At 48.5% G+C, this 22561-nt stretch overlaps 1 protein-coding gene across 8 annotated transcripts in view; it reads right to left on the minus strand.

Annotated features, from left to right (window-relative positions):
- Positions 1–675: 675 nt before the first annotated feature.
- The window catches only part of Stat3 (signal transducer and activator of transcription 3), a 51795-nt gene continuing 29909 nt past the window's right edge, over positions 676–22561 (minus strand). Inside the window, 20 exon segments of one of the 8 annotated variants that reach the window (NM_001430048.1) lie at positions 676–2651; positions 3345–3407; positions 3746–3788; positions 6804–7013; positions 7399–7538; positions 7627–7721; positions 7956–8008; positions 8605–8740; positions 8858–8956; positions 9915–9998; positions 11915–11962; positions 12084–12177; positions 12270–12299; positions 17664–17723; positions 18234–18326; positions 18414–18572; positions 19602–19753; positions 19904–19998; positions 20300–20381; positions 20525–20620. In NM_001430048.1, the coding sequence (NP_001416977.1) occupies positions 3383–3407; positions 3746–3788; positions 6804–7013; positions 7399–7538; positions 7627–7721; positions 7956–8008; positions 8605–8740; positions 8858–8956; positions 9915–9998; positions 11915–11962; positions 12084–12177; positions 12270–12299; positions 17664–17723; positions 18234–18326; positions 18414–18572; positions 19602–19753; positions 19904–19998; positions 20300–20381; positions 20525–20620 (1794 nt within the window). In that variant the 3' untranslated portion in view covers positions 676–2651; positions 3345–3382. 8 annotated transcript variants of the gene reach the window in all.

The following is a 22561-nucleotide window of genomic DNA, read 5'->3' on the forward strand; positions in this document are numbered from 1 at the left end:
TGGCTGGGGGTTGGAAGCAGGGTCCCCCCCCCCATGCTAAGCACCGATCTCTGCTTCCGTCTCTGCGTCTCTGCGGGGGTGTGGGGGAAGCGCTGGTCTCTTTCACAGAGGCACCCAGTACTGGGCTGGGCTCCAAGGTACTGAGTGGGGAGTGGAGTAGGTGGGGAGATGCTGAGGACAGGCAGACACCTTGTCTGTGGCCTTTTCCTGAATTATCATTACTGACTGCCCAGGGGCCCTGCAGCCACCAGCCAGGGAAGTGTCTGCAAGTTGTCCCCACTGATGAAACTGTAAAGAAAGTGATAATGGGCCAACTGTGGAAGGAGAGGCCTTGGTCTACACCCCAGCCTGCCCGCCCTCCACTAGGGAGCTTATCTGACTCCAGAACAAACACGGTGACTTTGGGAGAGCAGAGGGAGGAGGCCACTCTTTCTTGCCGCTGGACAATGACCCCTTGGCTCCTGGGTCACCTCCTCTGGAGGGTGACAGCTGATATAAGATGGAGGCAGGGGGCTGCATCACCTCAGGAATGAGAAGCAAACAGAACCTCAGCCGAGCTGGGTTGCTATGCCCCCTCTTGACTCTCCTGTGCTCCTGGCCCAGCTCTGCCTGGATGGAAGGTCTCTTCCAAGCACAAGCTAGGCAAAGGTGGTCCCACCAGCCACCAGTCCCCACTGCCAGACAGTTCCTATATAATCTTTATTTCTGGATGTTAAAGTAGTTACAGCAATATACAAAAACAAACAACAACATAAAACAACCCACAATAATATAAATTTTTACACTAGAAAGTATACATTGGAATTTGAGTGCAGTGACCAGGACAGAATAAAAGCCACTGTACTGGGAGGCCAAGCAAACTGCAGGCATGGCTGGGTGAGGTTGGGGACAAGTGGGGCCAAGGGGAGGGGAAGTGGGCCGTTCCAAGGGCTCACTATGGGTGATTAACCCAGATACAGACTTCCCAGAACCCCTGAGGTACAACACCTGCCCCAGAGAAGCCCTCACCTTGTTCCTGGGTCCCCAGGATTGGAAGCCATCAACATGCCCACGCCTTGCCTTCCTAAATACCCTTTCAGTTTATGAGTTCAGCTTATTGTGTAACTAAAGAACCTGGCCAGGGAAGGGAGAGCAATGACTGCCTCGAAGCAGAAGGCTGGGGTGGTCAAGGCAAGCAGTTTGTCTTGGAGACAATGTCCTCACTGCCCTTAATTCAGACACTGGTTAACTGGAGAAAAACAATTCCACAGACAGATCAGCTGAGTAAGGTGGCTTTGAGTCACTGAATCTAGCCATGCCCCTGTATCAGGGGAGGCTTGCCTTGAACCACTCAGTGTTCAAGTATGCTCAGTGACTGAGGCAAGCAGGTGACAGGAAGGCCACAGTAGGGGCAGGCACTCTGTCCCACCTCACCTAGGAGCCCCAACGGGGAGCATACAATCGGCACTCTCGGGGCGGGGGGGGGGGGGGCGGGAGTACGCCACTCACATGAAGGGCAGACCTGGATTTTATCAGTCAGCTTTTGTCCTGTGGTTACAGGTACCCCTGGGAACCAAGCACATAGAATAAGGACCATACTCCCTGAGCTTTGCTGAGGACCTGTAGTCTGAGTTAGGTTCAAACCTCTAAGGCAATCCCTCTCGACACAAGGTTCTGAGACAGGGATTCCCAATGTAAGCAGGACAGGGGCCTTTGGACATGGGAAGGAGACATACCACTAGCAAGGTCAAGTGGGAAAGGAAGCCAGGTTGACCCTAGGCCCAGTAAGGCACCCACAGGGCAGGATGACCCTGGAACAGGGTCCAGAGTCTGGGCTGGGGAGGGGGGTATGACAAAGGTTTTCCAGTGCCCTTGGCCGACCTCACCCCTCCAACAGACAAGCATACTGGGTAAACAAAACCCAGTTCATGACAAGAGTCTGGGATATCTAGGTTCTCTCTAACCTTTGTGTTTGAACCACAGTTCTCAGATGTCTTTTACAGATTTGATTTGAAACCATTGCAGAGTTTATATAAATGATCAGCCTAAAGACAGCTTAAAGCACCGAAAAGGCTGTTAACCGAGTTTTCTTTGATATGGAAAGGCTATGCTGTTTCAGTGTGTTTTGCCCTTTAATTCTTAGTATTTTTTTTTTAATTTAAAGAGAAGCCTATAGGCTTAGTCCTAGCTTCTATGTGGACATTAACCAGGTTGAAAGTGCAGAGCCGGGAGTCCCCAGCCTGGGGTATCAGCTCACAGAAAGGGGCAGCAGGATGCCATGGGCACCAGGAGGCGCTTGTCCAACAACAAACCAGGAGGACAGGCGGACAGAACATAGGTGTTTCCTTTCGCTCCCCCCCAGCCCTCTGCTTTCACAGCCATCACGGACTCAAGAGGTGCCCTCCTCCTCACATAAGAGCGCATCACCCACGCTCACTCAGTTCTCTATTTTAAAAAGTACCCAGATTGCCCAAAGATAGCAGAAGTAGGAGATTAAAGAAAAAATCTGGAACCACAAAGTTGGGAGTTTCAGATGATCTGGGAGTTTGGCTGCTTAAGGGGTGGAACATGGGGCAGGTGTCTCAGTCATACTCTGCAGTTTCCGCTTTCAGCTCCTCACATCGGGGAGGTAGCACACTCCGAGGTCAGATCCATGTCAAACGTGAGCGACTCTGTGGAGACACAAAGAACACCAGCTCAGCACCCGACTGAAGCCGACTCACAAGCCCCATCCCTGGGTAAGCGGACAGGGCTCAGGAAACTCCATTAGCCAGTCTCCTGTTCCTTCAGTCATGGACAAGGGCAGAAAAGCCAGACTTCCTGCCCCTTACAGGGTCTTGCCCTCCATAAGAGCTCAGTCTCCACCTCAGCCCACACTCTCTACTTCAGGGGGTCTGAGGCTGCCCTGGATGTGGTAGCCTTAGCCACACATAGCCACTGAGTGCTTGAGACTAGCCTAAATCAAGGTATCAAAACCACTACATTTCAAAGATTCAGTCGAGGAGACTGAGATGGGGGGGGGGGGGGGGGACAGCCCCGTGACTTCTCAGATGCTGACGTGAAGTGTGCCTGTACCTAACGTATGTTCTTGCCACTTTTTATTGATCTTACTATGGCTACTGGGAAATTACACGTGTGAGGCTCGTTTCCATAGCAGAATGTGGCAGTTTTCTCTGTGTAACAGAGCCCTGGCTGTCCCGGACTCACTTTATAGGCTAGGCTGGCCTCGGAACACACAGATCTGTCTGCCTCTGCCTTGAGCCAGGACCACTACACCCCGCTCCACAGCAGTATTTCTACCAGTGTGGATGGCAGCCTTTGGCTCTGTACAGGCAAGCGTCAATGGGTACACTCTCCACACTCACCAAACTGCCCTCCTGCTGAGGGCTCAGCGCCTTCCCCGTTATTTCCAAACTGCATCAATGAATCTAAAGTGCGGGGGGACATCGGCAGGTCAATGGTATTGCTGCAGGTCGTTCTGTAGGAAAGGGGGACGGCAGGAGTGGGAAGGGCCAGGTTGACAAGACACAATGGAAGGGGAAAAAAAAAAAAGAACAAACACACACACACAAGCCATCAAACTCTGGTCTCCAACAGAAAAAATAAAACCTCAAGCTTTTTAAACACACAAGGTCACTCTGAGCACTAAACAAGCCCAGGGGCTTCCAGCCCTTCAAGGGAAACTCTCACCCCAGGTCCTCCCTATTCCTGGGGACAACTGAGGACACTAGAAATGAATGTGAAACTGGGAAGGGCAGCCACTTACGGTGTCACACAGATGAACTTGGTCTTCAGGTAAGGGGCAGCACCTGCAGAGAGGAAACTGGGCTTTAACTGATTGTGACTTGCTTTGAGAACGTGCAAGAGGAATCCCCCTGCCTCTCCTGGATGACTTGAGCCAACCTTACACAGAGATGGCCCAGACACTGCCATCTACCTCTTAGGCTCTCCTCCCTCATCAGATGCTGCTTGATATCCAATCCTGCAGTCTGAAGCTCTGTCTCTTCCTTAGAATTTCCTGAGCTGCAAAGACTTCTGTAGAGACACCTGCCTCACCTATACCTGTACCCTGCATCCTTCCCCACCCTGCCTGAACAGTCAACCATCTTGTGTAGTGTTAGAGACATCTCCTGTGACCTGGTCATACCTGTGAAGTGACTTCCCTGTTTGGTGACCAGCCCAGACACCAACAGGACTGAATGTTTAGGGTTAGTGCTGGAGGCTCCAAGGCCACTTCCAAGCAGGAAAACACATCCCAGCCACTGGGAAGACAGGACACCACCAGGTCCGAGTACATACGCAACAGAAGGGAAACCTGGCCAAGGCACCACCTCTCTCTGCTGTGTGAGACGGGAGAGACAGGGCTGGCTGCCTTCCATCTCTGCCGTTTATGTTGGAAATGTGAGGACTGAAATGTTAGGCCAAGAAATCAGGAAGCCCTGGGGACACTGGCATGAAGCCCTGGGGGGTTCAGTTAACAAAGTGCACAGCAGGCCTGGGGCCATGTGGGTAGACTAAGAAAAGCACAGACATAGCACTGGGGCTGACAAACCCCTGGGAGAAGCCATCAGAAAGTCGTCCTAGATGAAAACCCATGCTCAGTTGTGGCCAAGAAACAGGTTAACTCAGCACAGAACCAAAGGAGTTACTGAGGCAACTGTGCTGTTTACAAACCCAACCGCTCTGGCCTTGAGACCCTCTGGTCTCTAGGGTGAGAACTGTCACCCTTGAAAGGCAGAGGGGACCAGGGAGATGGCTTAGTAATAAAGTCATCTGTCACCAAGTCTGATGACCTGAGCTCTGTCCCCAGGGACTTCATGGTAGAAGGAGAGAGCTGACACTCTTGAGATCCTCCAACAAAGACACAAGACACACCACACACACACACACACACACACACACACACACTAAATTAGAGAGAGGGCGAGAGAAGAATTTCACTCTCCAATGACCAAGAGAGCTAAGAAATATACTTTGACCCCAGGTAGGAATGTGGGACGCGGGACACAGAGAGAAGAGTGGAGAAATGGCCTGCTCCTGTCTGGGGAACTTGCTCAAAATCCCTAAGAGAAACACAGGTATGGAGTCTTGGCAGATAAGGAAAACCCAGGAAGAGGCTCTGGGTGAGGTTCATACCATAATACTCCTGTGGCGGAGGCAGAGGAGGGGGTCATCACAGGCTCACCTCCCTATGGGGTTCATCTGACCCTCCTACCCTTCCTCTGTCAGTTCCTTGAGCCCTCAGTGCACTCTCTTTATGCTCACAGGCGAGCACACTACATCAGGTTTCCTTTCTCACACCCAGGGCCGTGCCCCTGAGGAATGTCTCTGGGCAGCCTACACCAGGGTCGGTGATGGAGGTGGATGCCTCGGACCAGGGGCCTGGATCTTGAAACCAAAAGTAGTCAAAAGGATCAGCGCTTGGACTTCAAAGTCCTCTGTTAAAAGAACAAAGACTAGCATGAGAGGGACTGATAAACAGATCTTCCAACTGAAGGCAAGGTGGAAGCAGAGATAAGGAACAGACAGGAAGTGAGAGCTGAACTCCTCCACAGAACGACTAGAACTCAACATCAGAGCAAAAGGAAAGGAAAGTAACCGTCAACAAGAACGACTCTTCCAAGAATGGCGGACAGCCAGGGGGAGCTGTGCACAGGTGCTATGTGAACCAAAGCAGGTGTGTGAAGAAATGCCAGGGGGAGGAGGCCAGCGCACACATGGTACCTCAGAGCCTGACACAGGCAATGATCAACAAAAGTCGCAGACAACCAAGTCCTCACCAGCAATGAGGCCAGAGGCAGAGTCAATGCAGCAAGTTTGAAATGACTTCAGACCCGACAGCTCTGACTCTTTATGCTGGGGACAGCCCCAGACACCACAGACTTAACACCACGTGACTTCTTCTTTTTTTTTTTTTTTTGCATAATTTATACCTTCAGTTCTCAACCTTCCTAGTGCTACGACTCTTAAATACAGTTCCTCATCTTGTGGTGATCCCCAACCATAAAATTATTTTCATTGATACTTCATAACTGTAATCTTGCTACAGTTACATGAGTCATAATGGAAATATCTGTGTTTTCCTATAGTCTTAGGTGCCCCCACCCCGTGAAAGGCTCAGAAATGCTGGTTTACAGCCACGCGCACCCCCACATAGTAAATGCGTCTTCTTTCAGCAGCTGTACATTCCCTCCAGTCATTCTCTCCTGAACATCAACAACCCCACCCACCCTGCTGTCAGCTCTGCCCAGGCTGCCCACAGCCACTGCCCCAGAAAGCCTCCCTTCAGACTCCTGGCACCGCTAATCAGGACAGCAAAGCATGCTGGGCTCAAATCTTGTCTCAGGTCTTCTGGAATCCACTGTGTAAGAAGCACCAGAGAGGAGACCTGTCCTCATTCTCTCTTCCTAGTGTTTCAAGGTGTGTGTGTGTGTGTGTGTGTGTGTGTGTGTGTGTGAGAGAGAGAGAGAGAGAGAGAGAGAGAGAAAGGGAGAGAGAGAAAGAGAGAGAGAGAGAGAGAGAGAGAGAGAGAGAGAGAGAGAAAGGGAGAGAAAGGGAGAGAGAGAAAGAGAGAGAGAGAGAGAGAGAGAGAGAGAGACTATTTTCGTCTTTAGATTTCCAAGCTCCCAATGAGACCGGATTCTGTCCTCTTGAATCTTGAGTCAGTCGCCCTGCCAAGGCACCCGATAAACCGCTCTTTCCCATAGGAAGGAATCACCAGTCCCCGCTCCCATAAGATACCCAGCCATGTCCTTGTCTCTCATCCAAGGATCTACACTTTTTCCCTAAGAAGGAAGGCAGAACCATGGAAAGTCAACAACTACCTGGGTCAGCTTCAGGGTGCTCCTGGCTCTCGGGGCGACAATACTTTCCGAATGCCTCCTCCTTGGGAATGTCAGGGTAGAGGTAGACCAGTGGGGATACCAGGATGTTGGTAGCGTCCATGATCTTATAGCCCATGATGATTTCAGCAAATGACATGTTGTTCAGCTGCTGCTTGGTATATGGTTCTACAGACTGGATCTGGGTCTTGCCTGTCAGGGAACATGGGAAGGAGAGATTATGCTAGTCTAGTGCTGGAGACTCTGAATGCCCTACACCCAGTGACTTGGAACTGTGGCAATATTCAGGCTGGTTTTTAGAGATCCAGCTGGCTCACAGGCAAAACACTTGCCTCAGATGTGTTAACGGGGTAGGCAGGAAACGGAACACAGAAGTAAGATTTAAATCACACTTTTCTACACAAATATTAGCCAAACGAGTGAACAGAACAAATTGGCAGGCAGCCCCTTCAGAAAGAGGCACAGGCCCGCTCTGCCCTCCAGGGGGCAGCAGGACACAGAACATGGAGCAGCCAGGTGCAGCCAGTGGCCACCAGGTGGAGCAAGTGAGACAAGAGGAGCAGGTGAGTGTTCTTACCACTGATGTCCTTTTCCACCCAAGTGAAAGTGACCCCTCCTTCCTTGCTGCTCTCACTGAACCGCAGCAGGAAGGTGCCCGGGGGCTTTGTGCTTAGGATGGCCCTCTCCCGCTCCTTGCTGATGAAACCCATGATGTACCTGCAGCCAAGGAAAACCAATCACAGGCTTGCTGGGAGCAGGTAACTTGGGGACACAGTGCAGCTGACACTGCAGGGTTCAACCTTACCCTTCATTCCAAAGGGCCAAGATATACTTTTTCACAAGGTCGATGATATTGTCTAGCCAGACCCAGAACGAGAAGCCCTTGCCGGCCATGTTTTCCTGGGGAAACAGGATAATGGGAAAGTTAAGTCTGTCACCATTCATCCCAGGCCTTTCCTGCCAGAGCCTTCTTACTCCACTGCCGAAACCCTCAGGTTCCTCTGTCCTCAGGCAGCTCCTAATGGCTGCTGGAGAAAGAGGTCCCAGGTTTGCACAGTCATGGCCCCACAACCACCTTACAAATAAGCACCCAACAACTGCCTCCTAACCGAGGGAATCAACGAGATCACTTACTTTGCAAAACTTAGCCCATGTGATCTGACACCCTGAGTAGTTCACACCAGGCCCTGGAAGAGAAAACAACCAGAATTTCAGCCTTGATCAACATTGTTTCTCGGCAGGATTTTCAAACATCGCCACGTATTTGCAGGCTGTGGGTTGTGTGCGCTCACAGATACCCATGCACACCCACGGCCGACACCTGAGTCCTGGACTAGGCTAGCCCAGATGTCCTGTTGGGCCCCTGCTCGTCCTTGTTGTGTGTGACCTGGCAACACAGTGACAAGGTTGACAGCCAGGGTTACAAGGCTGTATTTGCTGGCAATGCAGGTCAAAGCTGCTTTTGGTCTAGACTTTTTTTTAGAGAGAAGACAAAATTTAAACTAGTGCCTATGGCTTCTTAAAGAAATGGGCAAGGAATGTCAAACACACTTAAACACACTTAAAATACCTCCTCAGGTAAGAGAACAGTGCCTTCGAAGGCAAAAAAAAAAAAAAAAAAACAAAAAAAACCCAAAAAAACAAAAAACAAAAAACCCACTCTCCTCCATGTCCAGACTCCCAACCTGGCCCTGACATAGCGCCTTGCCCTAGCCGGACACTGGGAAACACTGTCTGAATGGCCACCCCCAGGCCAGACATGTCTGAGGCTGTCAAATCCCACCTAAGAGCTTCTCGGCCAGCGTGGTCAGCTGCTCGATGCTCAGCCCTCGCTTGGTGGTGGACGAGAACTGCCAGCTCAGCACCTCGGCCACTTGGTCCCAGGTTCCAATCGGAGGCTTAGTGAAGAAGTTCACGTTCTAGTGAGAAGAACACATTTGTTCATGTGGGTGAGAGCAAAGCTGACGACCTGCACCGGGGGCAGAGAAGCCGCAAGGCTCAGGGATTTCGGAGAGGGTGTGGGGCGGGGGACTCACCTTGGGGTTATTGGTCAGCATGTTATACCACAGGATTGATGCCCAAGCATTAGGCATCTGACAGATGTTGGAGATCACCACGACTGGCAAGGAGTGGGTCTGTAGAGTATGGGACAGGCGGGGAGTGACTTAATGGGACAGCTGGTCTCTCGCGGCTCCCAACCCTCGTCACCTGTATCTCAGTAGGTTAGAATTAAAAGTCATGCCATGGCCACCCTGATGCCCAGTGCAGACGGAGCGAGAACACCAAGAGGAGAAAGACCAGTCTGCATCTGGACTGACCTCTGAACATAATCAGTGACTTACAAAATGTCACTTGTTCAAAGTCAGGCCCTGAACTAACACTAACCCAAACCTAAGGCTAGCTCAGGCCCTCAGCCCCGAGTCTCCAGAGACGGACCCGCCAGGCAACCTCCAAAATTCAAACAATCGGCATCTTTCTATGAAACTGAGGTGAGAAATCAAAGGATGTCTGCTTTTCCACATCTAACTTAATAAAATCAAGAACGATGGAAAACAGGGGGCTGGAGAGATGGCTCAGTGGTTAAGAGCACTGACTGCTCTTCCAGAGGTCATGAGTTCAAATCCCAGCAACCACATGGTGGCTCACACCCATCTGTAATGAGATCTGATGCCCTCTTCTGGTGTATCTGAGGACAGCTACAGTGTAGTCATATACATAAAATAAATCTTTTAAAAAGAAAGGAAGGAAGAAGAAGAAAGAAAGGAAGGAAAGAAGGAAGGAAGAAATAACGAATGAAAAGAAAAGAAAGGCTAGAAAACAAAATCTAAATGGCGGCTACTAAGGCCTATTACTTGCCTAAGCTTCATCGAATGGATTCTAAACAATCAGTAACATAGACCCTCATAACAGGTACTCAAGCAAGACTTCACTCCTGGGGGCAGGGGGTGGCTGCTCTCAGGGACTTTTCAGAAATAGATAATGAGAAGTAAACCCAGGCTGGGCAGACGGCCACCACCCCAGCAGGCATTTTTGCCCTGGCGTCACTGCACATACACCCCAGCACTCGAGCTGTCGGTTCTGTGAAGGCCTTACCTCTAGGTCGATCTTGAGACCTTGGTGGTACACCTCTGTCTCAAAGGTGATCAGGTGCAGCTCCTCAGTGACAATCAAGGAGGCCTACAACAACAGCAAGGTCTCTTCAGAGAATGGCACTGAGTTCTCGTGCCGGCAACAGACATAAGACATAATAAATGAGGGCCTCGGAACACTAAAAAGGTGGTGGAAGACAATGCCCGGAATACAACTTTGCCTTTTTTCTTCCACACAAAGACCCTCAAGGACACGGTCCTCACCCTGATCTCCTATTATGTACTACACAATACATTATATTTTATAATACAGATTCAAGGCACAAAGAATAACAAAGCAATGAACATCCAAGGATAAGCCACCCAGCTTACTTCCTTATTTGGGGGTCAGCAAGATGGCTCAGTGGGCAAGGGCATCTGCCTGCCAACCTGAGCCTGATCCCTGTGACCCATCTGGTGGAAGGAAAAACCAGTCTGGCAAGTGGTCCTTTGACCTCCACATTCACTCCATGGCACATGCACAACCATACACAAACACAGACACAAAGAAAGGAAGGAAAGGAAAGAAGAAAGGAAAGGACGGGAGGATGAGTTAAGAGGGAGGGAGGGAAGGAGGGAGGGAGGAAGGGAGGGAGGAGGGAGGGAGGGAGGAAAAAGGAAGGGAGGATAACTTAAGAGGGAGGGAGGAAGGAGGGAAAAGCAAAGGAGGAAAGGAGGGAGGGAGGAAGAAGGGAGGGAGGAGGGAGGAGGGAGGAGGGAGAGAAGGAAGAGAAGGAGGGAAGGTGGGAAGGAGGAAGGAGGGAGGAGGGAGGGTGGGAAGGAGGGTTGGAAGGGGTAAAGAAGGCTTCTTAAGTTTCTTCTTTTCTCTCTCCCTCCTTCCTTTTATCATGAACTAGGGAGCAAACTCAGGGCCTCATGCATGCTAAGTGCACCCCAATACTGGGCTACATCCTAGTGCTACCATCTGGTTTAAGGACAAGCCGTCACCACTGAGATTCCCCAGGTGAACTAATTTCCCCTTCTCTTGCAGTTTCCTGTGTCTTTATGTCTCTGTTGTTTCCCAGCTCCTCCTAACTGTGTTCATGGTTGTCTGTCCAAGCGTGTGTTTCACATGGTGAACTCTCAGGACGCTCCTGCTCCTGACACCAACCCAAGCCCCTCAGTTTGACGAGGGTGTGAGGTCCTGTGCAGCTCCCAATTCTTTCAGAGCTGTAGAGTAGTCCACTGTGCCTACAGCACAGCCCATGATCTGAGTGCTGATGGATCTGGGCTATGTCAAGAGTGACCAGTGGCTGTGATTGTGTTATCTGTCCCTGGTTCACCTATGCAAAGCTTTTTCTACTGTAAATCCCTGAGACTGGAGCTGCTGGTTTACAGGGCGTGCTCATTTTTATGTTAAGTCGCTTTCCAAAGTGAGCGTGGCAGCCTTCACTGCAGCCACCTGTGTGTACATGAATCACTGATGGACTCTCAGGAAGGAAATTCCAGTTCTTTTACATATATGTGCTGATTGACAGAATAATCTCAAACTCATAATCCTCATGCCTCAGCTCCTGAGTGCTGGGGGTTTTTGCTGTTGTTTCACTCTGACTTGCTAACTTGATGCCTTTTGTCTCACCAGGCACTGAAAAATGGAGCCAGCTGGCAGGTGGTGGCAAGGGACTTTGGGAAGCCCCCGGCAATGTGGAAACTTCTTTTCTACCAAATGGGTGTGGGTAACAGCTCAGTGAGGGACTTCCCACTGCTGAAGGGGAGCCAACACTCAGGGAAAGGCTCCTCGCTAGAAAACTCCACAGCACTGTGACTTCTGAGCTTGTCACAGTGGCCCAGAGAGCAATTGACTTTTCTAAATGACAAACAGCTGAAATAGTGGGTTGGTCTTTAATTCTATGGGGGGGAAGGGGGGAGAGGGAGAGGGAGAGAGAGAGAGAGAGAGAGAGAGAGAATGTTTTTCTTCCTCAAAGAAAACACTCGCAGTTAGCTTTTAGCCTGAACAAAACTTACATCACAATTGGCACGGCCCCCATTCCCACATCTCTGCTCCCTCAGGGTCTGGAAGAAAGGAAAGAGAAAAAAAGCAAGTTATCACTTGAGGCTGTGCCAGGCTCTCCCTATACCGCTTGTCCGGTGAGAGGCCTCTTGCCCTCTCTCCTCCCTCGGAGGACTGACTGACCAGGTGCTTGAACTCTGCAGACAGGCTGCCGTTGTTGGACTCCTCCATGTTCATCACCTTTGTGTTCGTGCCCAGAATGTTAAATTTCCGAGACCTGAATCACGGGAGGAAAAACAACATTGAGTGAGCGCTGAGTAGCCAGAGGATAAAGATGGATGAAAGAGAACAAAAGGTGGCTGAACTCACCCTCTGAGGGCAGCAACATCCCCAGAGTCCCTGTAAAGAAGACAGCCGGGTGTTAATAAACCTGAAGTTATAGACCCTTTCTCTCCAGAACCTACTCGGACCACCTGTCAACATCCTCTGGTGGGAAATGCTTTCAGATGTTCAACTACATTTTAGGTTCGAAACAAACCTCTGTAAGTCCTTAAGCAGCAGTCAGCGGGGCTACCTCGTCTCTCCCTTCACTCTGCTCAGCGGGGGAAGCAGAGCCCACTACCCCCGGGAGCCCTGCTCGCTACATTCATCAGAACACAGGAAGGCACGGGAGAGGTGAAGATGGGGTCTGCCCCATCTGCTTTGTTGGCTTTCTGAGCCAGGGCTCTGCGTGTAGCCCTCCTGACTGTCCTGGAACTTGTTGTGCAGATCTGAATGCAGATCACCTGCTTCTGCCTCCTGGTGCCATGGGATTGAAGGCCTGCTCCCAGCTGGTCTGCCTTGTCTCAATCAGACCAAGAAGGCAATGTCCTAGGCTGCTCTTCTGTCCACAGCCATGGAACACCCTGGAAGGGGCCCTGTCTGCAGGTGACACGGTAAGGACGGCACGGAAGATCCTGGGTTCCTGAAGACACCTGTGAGTCACTGGCCTCGTCCTTAGGTACTTGCCCCAACTGCATTTCCAGTTACACAGGTTGTGAATTTCCTTATTATCTGAGCCACGCTGGGTTTTCCATAAAGGTATGTTGTTACCGAAAACTGACACCACCTCCCACGACACAGCTGGAGATACTATCCCCATGTGACCACCGCTGCCTCTGTCTCTGACTAGGCCATCTTTTTATATTATGATGTTTCTGTCTTTCTCTTATTTCAGAATACTATTTTACAAGTTCTCAGCCAGGCATGGTGGCAAATACCTTTAATCCTAGCACTGGGGAGGCAGAAGCAGATGGATCACTGTAAGTTCAAGGCTAGTCAGGGTTATATAGTAAGACTCTCTCTCAAGATAAAAATAAGTAAAATCTATTTTCCATTGCTATATATTTACCTACAAAGAGTGTATTTTGGTGGGTTTGTGGAAGAGGATTATCAACTTCTAACCAGTTCTTCTTCCACATATTATATTTTCAAACTAATTATCAGAAAGTTTTCCCTTGTGTCTGAATTGTATTTCTCTCTTTAAAAAAAAAAAGATTTATTTTATGTATATGATATATTCTTGCTTTCTTCACACACACCAGAAGAGGGCATCGGATCCCATTACAGATGGTTGTGAGCCACCATGTGGTTTCTGGATTTGAACTCAGGACCTTTGGAAGAGCAGTCAGTGCTCTTAACCGCTGAGCCATCTCTCCAGCTCTGTACTTCTCTTTTTTATATTCCCCTTTTCAAGTTTTTATCTATAATCCATAATCAAAAAATTGTACAATCTAAAATGTTCAGCCGTATGAAGCTGGTTTCTAGTTAAATGCTATGCACACCTATGAAACAAACCATCAGCACAATCCAGAACACACTTACCACCCCAAAGTGTCCCTAAACTCATCTGTACTGCAACCAACCCCATACTCCACCCCTTCCTGGCCCCAGATGAGCATTACTGTGTTCTCTTACTACAGATTTGTTTGCCATTTTACAAATATATACATGGAAACATAAAATACACACTCTTTTGTGGGGAGGAGACCTGGTTTCCTTCATTCAACATAACTACATTGAAGATTTATTCTATGTTACAACCATCAATAATTCCTTTCCTTTTGCTTGTGCACAGTATACATTGTATTGATCTCTTATCTTAACCTCTGGTCTGGTTTTTTTTTTTTTTCTTTTCTTTTCTTTTTTTTCAGAGCTGGGGACCAGGGCCTCGTGCTTGCTAGGCAAGCGCTCTCCCACTGAGCTAAATCCCCAACCCACTCCGGTCTGTTTTCGGTCTGTTTTCAATCGACACACTCTTGCCCCAGTTCCACTTTCCTTTCACAGCTGGAACTCTGGATGCGTCTTAGCATCTGGCAGGGCAGCCCTCTGTACCCATGCCTAACAGAGGAAGGGAGGAGGAGTACTGTTCAGTCAGGACGATCCCTCAGGTCCATAAAGTGACTGCGTCTTCAGAGCTGCTGTACAGCAGTGTGACCGTCCGACACCACTGAACCAGACATTAGGGAACGAATACAGGGGTGCGGAAGCGGATGGATGGGTTAAGTGCTTGCTGCACAAGCCCGAGAACACCAGCTTAGGTCCCCGGCCATTCCATGAGATCTGGGTACAGCGGTGAGTGTCTGTGACACCTGTGCTGGGGGGCTACAGAGACAGTGATGCTGCCAGCCTGGGCTCTGCTTCAGTCAGAGCCCTTGTGTCAAAAAATAAGTCATAGAGGAAGACATTTCATATCAACGTCTGGTCTATACTCACAAATTTACACATGCACTCACATAGACACACATGCACACACATGCACACAGACACACTCACACACACACACACTCTCGTACACATCACCCTGCTGTCTTTGCTTACCTCTTGAACTGGGGTACAACACGGCAAACGTGATTCATCTACAGCTTTTATTCTTCAGTATGGGGGTTGGACCCAGGGCCTGTGCAACACTGAGCCGTATACACTCAAGCTTTTTTATTTTCAATGCTTGAGGCAAATTGGCAAGGTTTTGCAAGGTTTTTGAACACAGTTGTTCACAAAAAGATCCCTGGACGGAGACATCTCTAAAGTCAATGTCTGTCAAAGTTCTTGCTTCTCCATCCCATCAAGAAAATAAAAATCCGACTAAAAATAGGGTCCAAATCTAAACAGAAAATTCCTAATAGAGGAAACCCAAGTGGCTGAGAAACAAAGAAATGTCCAACACCCTCAGCCATTAGGGAAACGCAAATCAAAACTACTTTGAGAGTCTATCTTATGCCTATCAGAATATTAAGATGAACACAAGTGACAGCTCGTGCTGTCGAGGATGTGGAGCTGGGGAAACCATCTCAGATTGCTGCTGGGAGTGCAAGCTCGCACAGCAACTATGGAAATCAGAATGGCCACTCCTCAGGAAGACGGGAATCAAGCTACCTCGAGAGCCAGTTGTACCACTCTTGGGCACACACCCAAAGGATGCTTCATCCGACCACACAGACAGACACTTGCCCAATCACGTTCACTGCTGTTCTCTTCAGACTAACCAGAACTGGAAACAACCCAGAAGTCCCTCAACAAAAGAGTGGATAAAGAACATGTGGTTCATTTACATACAGAGTATTACTTGGCCATTAAAAAATAAATAACCTGGGTTCGGTCCCCAGCTCCAAAAAAAATAAAATAAAAAAATAAAAAAATAAATAAATACATAAATAAAACCATGAAATTTGCAGGTAAATGGATGGAACTAGAAAAAAAAATCCTCCTGAGTGAGGTGACCCAGACCCAGAAGGACAAAATTGGCGTGTACTCACTTATGTGTGGATATTAGCTGTCAAGTCAATGATAAGCAAGCTACATCCACAGAGGGCAGATAGAGAGTAAGGGACTGTAGGGAACGAACAGATCTGATTAGGAAAAAGAAATAGAATGGATCTATGGATGGATGAGGGGTCTGAATTGGAAGAACAAATGGGGAAGCAGAGGGGTTGGAGAGCTGGGGGTGGAAGGGAACAAAGGGAGACAGCAAAAATTATGGCGCATCTGTGGGGTAGCATGGAAATCTGTGGGGTAGTATGGAAATCTAGTACAGTAGAAACCTCTAAAACAAATATATATGAAGTGATTAAATTAAATCACCAAATAATGGGAGAGAATCAGGGTCCCAACTGGCCATCACTTGTCACCAAATGAAGCTTCTAGTACTGGGTTTGGCTTACATATAATTGAATTGTTGGCCAAAGGGAATCCCTAACAACCCATGCTGTTGTCAAGACTATAGGCTGCTTTCCACGCTGACAGCAAGGCCCCATTGTTGAAGACAACAGCTAGACAACTCACTGAACATGGACACGTCGAGCTGGTGCCTACACAGAGCCTCCCACTGTATGCCAGAGTCTCTGTTACAGGAAGGTACTCTACATGTTATCAAAAGAGACGTATGAACACCAAGCCAGCCCCAAACCCTCTATGTATATTAGTGTACCACCTGCAGGATATGCTAGGGCAATGGCGGCACCACACTGTGGAAGTGACCGACAAGGGTGAGTCTTAAGAATCACTCCATGAGATGAAACTCATACCCAACAAGGCTTGGGTGACCAAGAACCAGAGACTAGACAGCCCAAGGACCTAGGGCAAAACTAAATAATACTGATCTAAAAAAGAGAAAGAAAAAGGAATGGAAAGGAAAAAGAAAAAATGATAAAATGACTCCTAACGATATTCTGGTACACTCCTAGATCAGTGCTTTGTTCTGCCTTAATCAAGAGTTCTGCAGGAGATGGGAAGAAATAGAGACACCCACAGCCAGACATCACGCAGAGGAAGACCTTGGAATGCTCATCCCTAAATGGGATGTTTCCATCAAATCCCTGCCCTCAGAGCTCAGGGAATGCCAAGGAACAGGAAGCAGAAAGAGTGTAAGCCAGAGGGGTTAGAGGACACCAAAGACACAGGCCCTCTATCACCACCAGCAAAGCTCCTCTGAACTCAGAGATGGCAGCAGCGTGTACAGAGCTGCGCGGGGCTGCGCAAGGCCTCCTTGCTAATATTGTGGCTTCCACTGCAGTGTTCTCATGGGATTCCTGAGGTGCAAACAAGGGGGACTCTGACTATTATGTCTTCTCTCAGATTGTTTCCCTTCTGTCGGTTTGCTTCATCCAACTCGGATGTGATAGTCTTTGTTTTGCCTTGTCATATTTTATTTTGTTACATTAGAAAGATGAATGAATATAAACCCAGCCGCTATAGTAGAAGACTAACAGTGGGACTGCTGGGAGGGGAAGAGCAAGGTCCCTCTCTTGGAACAGCACTGGTTAACCAACCACGCCGTGCGGGTCTCGTGTGCAGGACAGTTGACCAACAAGTCTGTGGTGCACGATCTACTTAGTTACAGTTTGGTGGTTTGTTTTAGTTCCGTTTTGTTTGTTTGTTTGTTTGTTTTCTTTTTGGGTGTTGTTTGTTTTTTTTTTTTTTTGGTTCTTTTTTTCCGGAGCTGGGGACTGAACCCAGGGCCTTGCACTTCCTAGGCAAGCGCTCTACCACTGAGCTAAATCCCCCAACCCCTGTATTTTGTTTTCAAACTTTTGGGGATTTTGTTGTATTAGGGTTCTGGTCCTTTTTTTTTTTTTTTTTTTTTTTGAGAAAGAACTTAAAGTTGGGAGGGTAGAGCAGTAGAGGATCTGGATATACTTGGGGGGAGGGAGGGAAGTGCATGAGCAAAGCATAAATTTAAAAGTTGCTTTTAAATAATAAGAAATTTTATATAGAAAGAATACTTACTTATCAATGCACACTTTAATTTTAAGCTGATAATTCAACTCAGGAAATTTGACCAGCAACCTATTAAAAACATATAGACAAAGAAAGTTAGTAGGCTTCGTACCATGATCTCTTGTTTAAAAAAAATGTAAAACCCCTAATACTTCAGGTCCTAAGAAGTAAATACATTGCTGAGCATGGCGGTGCACACCTTTAATCCCAGAACTGGGGAGGCAGAGGCAGATGGCTCTCTGAGTTCAAGCAAGCCTGGTCTACAGAGTCCCAGGCTAGCCAGGGCTACAAAGAGTCCTGTCTAGATGAAAAGAAAAAAAAATATTTACAACCCCAAATTCCACTTCCACACAGGGTTATCGTTGATATTAGAGCTGAGCACTGACCCTTTAGCCAGAAAGTTCTGAGATGCCTAAGGACGTGAACCGCACTGAGACTCACGATGAGGAGTGGGCCCCAGCACTCACCCAGTGGGGCCCCTCAGCTATGGCACCACTGAACCTTCCTTCCCTTAAAATCCCCAAGGAAGAGAACTGTACATCAATCAAAACTCCACCGAGAGCGTAAGGAGAGGCCCACCTGACTTTTGTGGTAAACTGGACACCAGTCTTGATGACTAAGGGCCGGTCCGGGTGCATGGGCATACAGGGCTGCCGCTCCACCACGAAGGCACTGGAAGGGAATGGGATGGCGTCTCAGATGCTGGGGCGACCGGTTCTGCCTGTTCCTTACTTCGGAACATCAGCTTTTTAAAGTTACCTCTTCATTAAGTTTCTGAACAGATCCACGATCCTCTCCTCCAGCATTGGCCGGTGCTGCACAATAGGGTCCCCCTTGTAGGACACTTTCTGCTGCAGCTCCTCCAGTTTCTTAATTTGTTGGCGGGTCTGAAGTTGAGATTCTGCTAATGAAGTTATCCTGCCAAAATGAAAGTAGTTCCCAGTCACCTCCGTTGCCTAGCGGTGACCCCAGCCCTCAGGAGACCTTAAGGCACCCTTCCTATCGCAACAAAGGAAGGAGACGGGCAGCTGCTACCTGCAACCGGATTTCTAGCTTCACATGTATAGCTATGACATCACCTACATATTCATGATATCACATGTATAAGAACATGACATCATATGTATACTCATGATATCACATATATAGTCACGACAGGTGTCTACAGAACGATTGTCACATAGTCTGGTGACTTGCTGGTACTACTCAAAGATTGGATTTTAATTTTTTTTATTTCATTTTATTAGTTTTATATATATTCAGCTATTCTCTCTTTGCAAAGAACATATATTGTTTCAGATTATTAAAATAACTAAAATGGAGAATTTAGTGTTAAATAGAACAGAAAGTATTATTTAAATTTAAATATCTTAAGTAATCTAAGCTTGCTTGCTTTCTTTCTTCTTTTTAATTAACAATGTTGGCTGGGCAGTGGTGGCTCACACCTTTACTCCCAGCACTAGGGAGGCAGAGGCAGGCCGATCTCTAGGAGTTCGAGCCAGTCTGGAGTCTGATCTACAGAGCATGTTCTAGGACATAGAGAAACCCCGTCTCAAAAAAAATGTTAAAATTGGGTAATGGTTTTAATTCTTGGACTAAACTTGAGTGTAAAAGAAGCCACCTTAAGACAGACATGGTGATACATGCCTATAATCCCAGATATTTGAGAAGATAAGGCAGGGGGATTACAAGTTCAAGGTCAGCCTGAGCTATATAGTGGGTATGAGGCCAGCCTACTCGGCTCAGTCAGATTCTTTCTCAAAGGAAAAGACCAGGTGCCATCCTAGCAACAGTGTCCAGCACTAGGAGTGCAGTGCAATGGTTCTAGCACACCTGTCTGCACACATCCACCCTAGCACTAAAAGGAAAAGCGAAAGCACGGTGAGGGGGCAGCCCCCTCCGCAGGCCTGTGACTAAAGAAAGAGAAGTCCTTCTTCCCACTCTTACCAGTTTTCCAGACGGTCCAGGCAGATGTTGGGAGGGCCTCCGATGCACGCTATCTGCTGCCGCCTCTTCCAGTCAGCCAGCTCTTCATCGGTCAGTGTCTTCTGCACGTACTCCATTGCTGACAAGAGCCCTGCCAGCTCGCTCACGATGCTCTGTTCGGAAACCAAAACAAAGTCAGAATACACTTCCCCAGGCCATGTCTAACCACAGTCTCTAGTCAGTTCTAGAGAAGGAACCCATCAGAAACTGTTGAGTCTTCTCACGACAGGTGATGATGCTCAGGCAGCATCCAGAACGCTTACCCTCCGCATCTGGTCCAGGGCCGTGAGCATCTGCTCCAGCTGCTGCATCTTCTGTCTGGTCACAGACTGGTTGTTTCCATTCAGATCCTGCATGTCTGATGGGAGGAGGAAAGACTCCTTGAGCAGAGGGGATCCATACAGCCTTCTCAATGAGGCTCTCCACTCTGTGTGTAACTGCAGTCCCTGCTACTCAGACAGCTGAGGTAAGATGGTAGCGGGCTCATGGTCAGCCTGAGCTACATAGTCAAATCCCATCTCAAAACCAAACAATTCAAAGGTGGCCCCCTGAAGGGCCAGCAGCTCCCCGTCCTACCATGAAGTCCCACGGATGAAGGCAGGTCCTGAACTCAGTGACACCGCTAACCTCCCACACACCACATCACGCCGCTCACTTGCCTCCTTGACTCTTGAGGGTTTTATAGTTGAAATCAAAGTCATCCTGGAGATTCTCCACCACTTTCATTTTCTGTTCTAGATCCTGTTTAAACAAACAAACCAAAAACAGAAGTAAAACAGAGGTTACCTTTGGGAAAGGGAAAAGAAAGTTTTGAATGTAATGAAAGTGTGCACGCAGGACCACTCTGCCGCCCCAGCACGGCTCCCCGGGGAAAGCCTGACTACCTGCACACGCTTCCGGACATCCTGAAGATGCTGTTCCAGCATCTGCTGCTTCTCCGTCACTACGGCAGCTGTGGGGTGGTTGGCCTGGCCCCCTTGCTGCCCAAAAAGAAAAAAAAAAGATTAACACATACATGAATTTGTGGAAACCTCTCGTCTGATCTCCATCCCATTCTGGTACCTGTCAGTGGTGAAAAAGGTGCTGGGAAATGCTCTCATTGTTCTTCAACAGGAAACACTGCAAACCCATTCTCTACACTAAACTAGGAGGCCCCAGGTTGAACTAAGATGTCTCATTCTTCAAGCAGCCCAAGGGCAAACTGTCAAAAGAAAAAGCTAGAAAGAAACTGGGGTGCAGTCCAGTCCTGGAGATTCTGCCTAAATACGTGGGTGAGGCCCAGGCGATCCCAGCGCTGAGAGAATATTACTAAATAAAGAACAGACAGCAGCAGAGTGCAGTATATTTCCATGAAAAAAAACATTTCCCAAGGATTTTCAAAATTGCACTTCCTCAGCCAGGGAGAGGCTGATGCCTTAAGGGGTCATTTGGGACTAGAAACTAAAATGATGGGCTTTGCAGGGAGCAGAAACAGACATCTGACAGCAGAAAAGACAAGTAGGAGCTCAAAGAACAAGATGGCAGGACAGCAGCCCAAAGATAACGGAAGCCATCTAGAAGAATGTGATAAGGAGAGAGGTTGTCCATCCAGTTTTCCCAGCTAGAAATGCTCACACCCTGGGCCTACAGCTAATTGCACACACCTATCACACTTGTCAAATCAGGTTCTAATGCTGGTTTTACTTCCTTTTACTTTGTTTTGTTTTCTACTCTTTAGACGTATCTACTTCATTTTATGTGTATGGCTGTTTTGCCAGCAGGTGTGCCCAAGAATTCCATGTGTGCCAGGTGCCTAAATGGATGTTGGATTCCCTGGAACTGGAGTTATAGATGGTTGTGAAGCACCTTTTGGGGGCCGGGAATTGAATCCGGGTCTACTCTCCAGCCCAGCGCTCTGCTTCTAGGACCTCTCATTTCTGGTCTGTTCTCTCCACTATGACAAGTCCCCAAAGTAGGTCTGAACAGGTCAATTTAGAGACGTTCTTCCCACTTCTCGTGGATGCCCAAACTATAGAATATAAACCTCTCAGAAGACTTGGAAAAACAACCCAGCCGCTCCCTTTTTTCCCCATTATGGGAGCAACCTTGACTGATAAGACAGAGAAGTACCACAGACAGATAAGACAGAAAGACCCTCACTGGGCCCATCCCCAAAGCTGTGCCTCTTCCTCTACCCTCTAAACTTGCCTAGGGCAAAAATGAAGGCCTCACCCCTAAGAACAACCTCTGTTGGGCAAGCAGTGGTCTAGACCCTCTCAAGCTCCATATGGATTACTAGGGAGGTGTGCTTCGGCGACTCCCAAGTCCTAACTCAGGGATCAGCATGGAGAAGTCCCCGTAGACCAGGCATGGTGGCTCACATGGTGGCTGAGGCAGGAGGATCTGGGGGATGTACTGAAGCCAAGCCTGGGGGCCCCTGACTAAAATCTCAAGGACTGGAGACTGAAGTAGGGGGCTGGGGTGGCTTTGAAACAGCTCAGCCCACACAGAGCGTTCTAGGCAGCATGGGTAACAGACTGTGACTCTGTCTCAAAAGCTACAATGAAAACAAGAAACGGATGTGTGGGAAGTGTGGTGACATCACAACCCTAGCACTTGGGTGGCAGAGGCAGGAAGAATATCCCAAACTGGAAGTCAGATGTGCACAGTAAGAGCCTGACTCAACAACAACAAAAATGGGCGTGTGTGTGTGTGTGTGTGTGCGTGCGTGTGTGTGTGTGTCTACCGTGCACGGAGCCCTGGTTTGTCCCCAGCATCTCATGTACAGGATGTGATGTGAGCTCCTCAACTCCAGCCCTCAGGAAGAGGAGGCTGGGAATCTGAGTGCAAGTTCATCCTCGGCTGCAGCAGCACCGTTAGGGAGTGGAATGGAGATCATAGGACGTTTTCTGCCATTTTCAGTGTATGTTTGGATCTACTCC

This window comes from Rattus norvegicus, chromosome 10 (genome assembly GCF_021556685.1).
Source record: "Rattus norvegicus strain SHRSP/BbbUtx chromosome 10, alternate assembly SHRSP_T2T, whole genome shotgun sequence".
Classification (NCBI taxonomy): domain Eukaryota; kingdom Metazoa; phylum Chordata; class Mammalia; order Rodentia; family Muridae; genus Rattus; species Rattus norvegicus.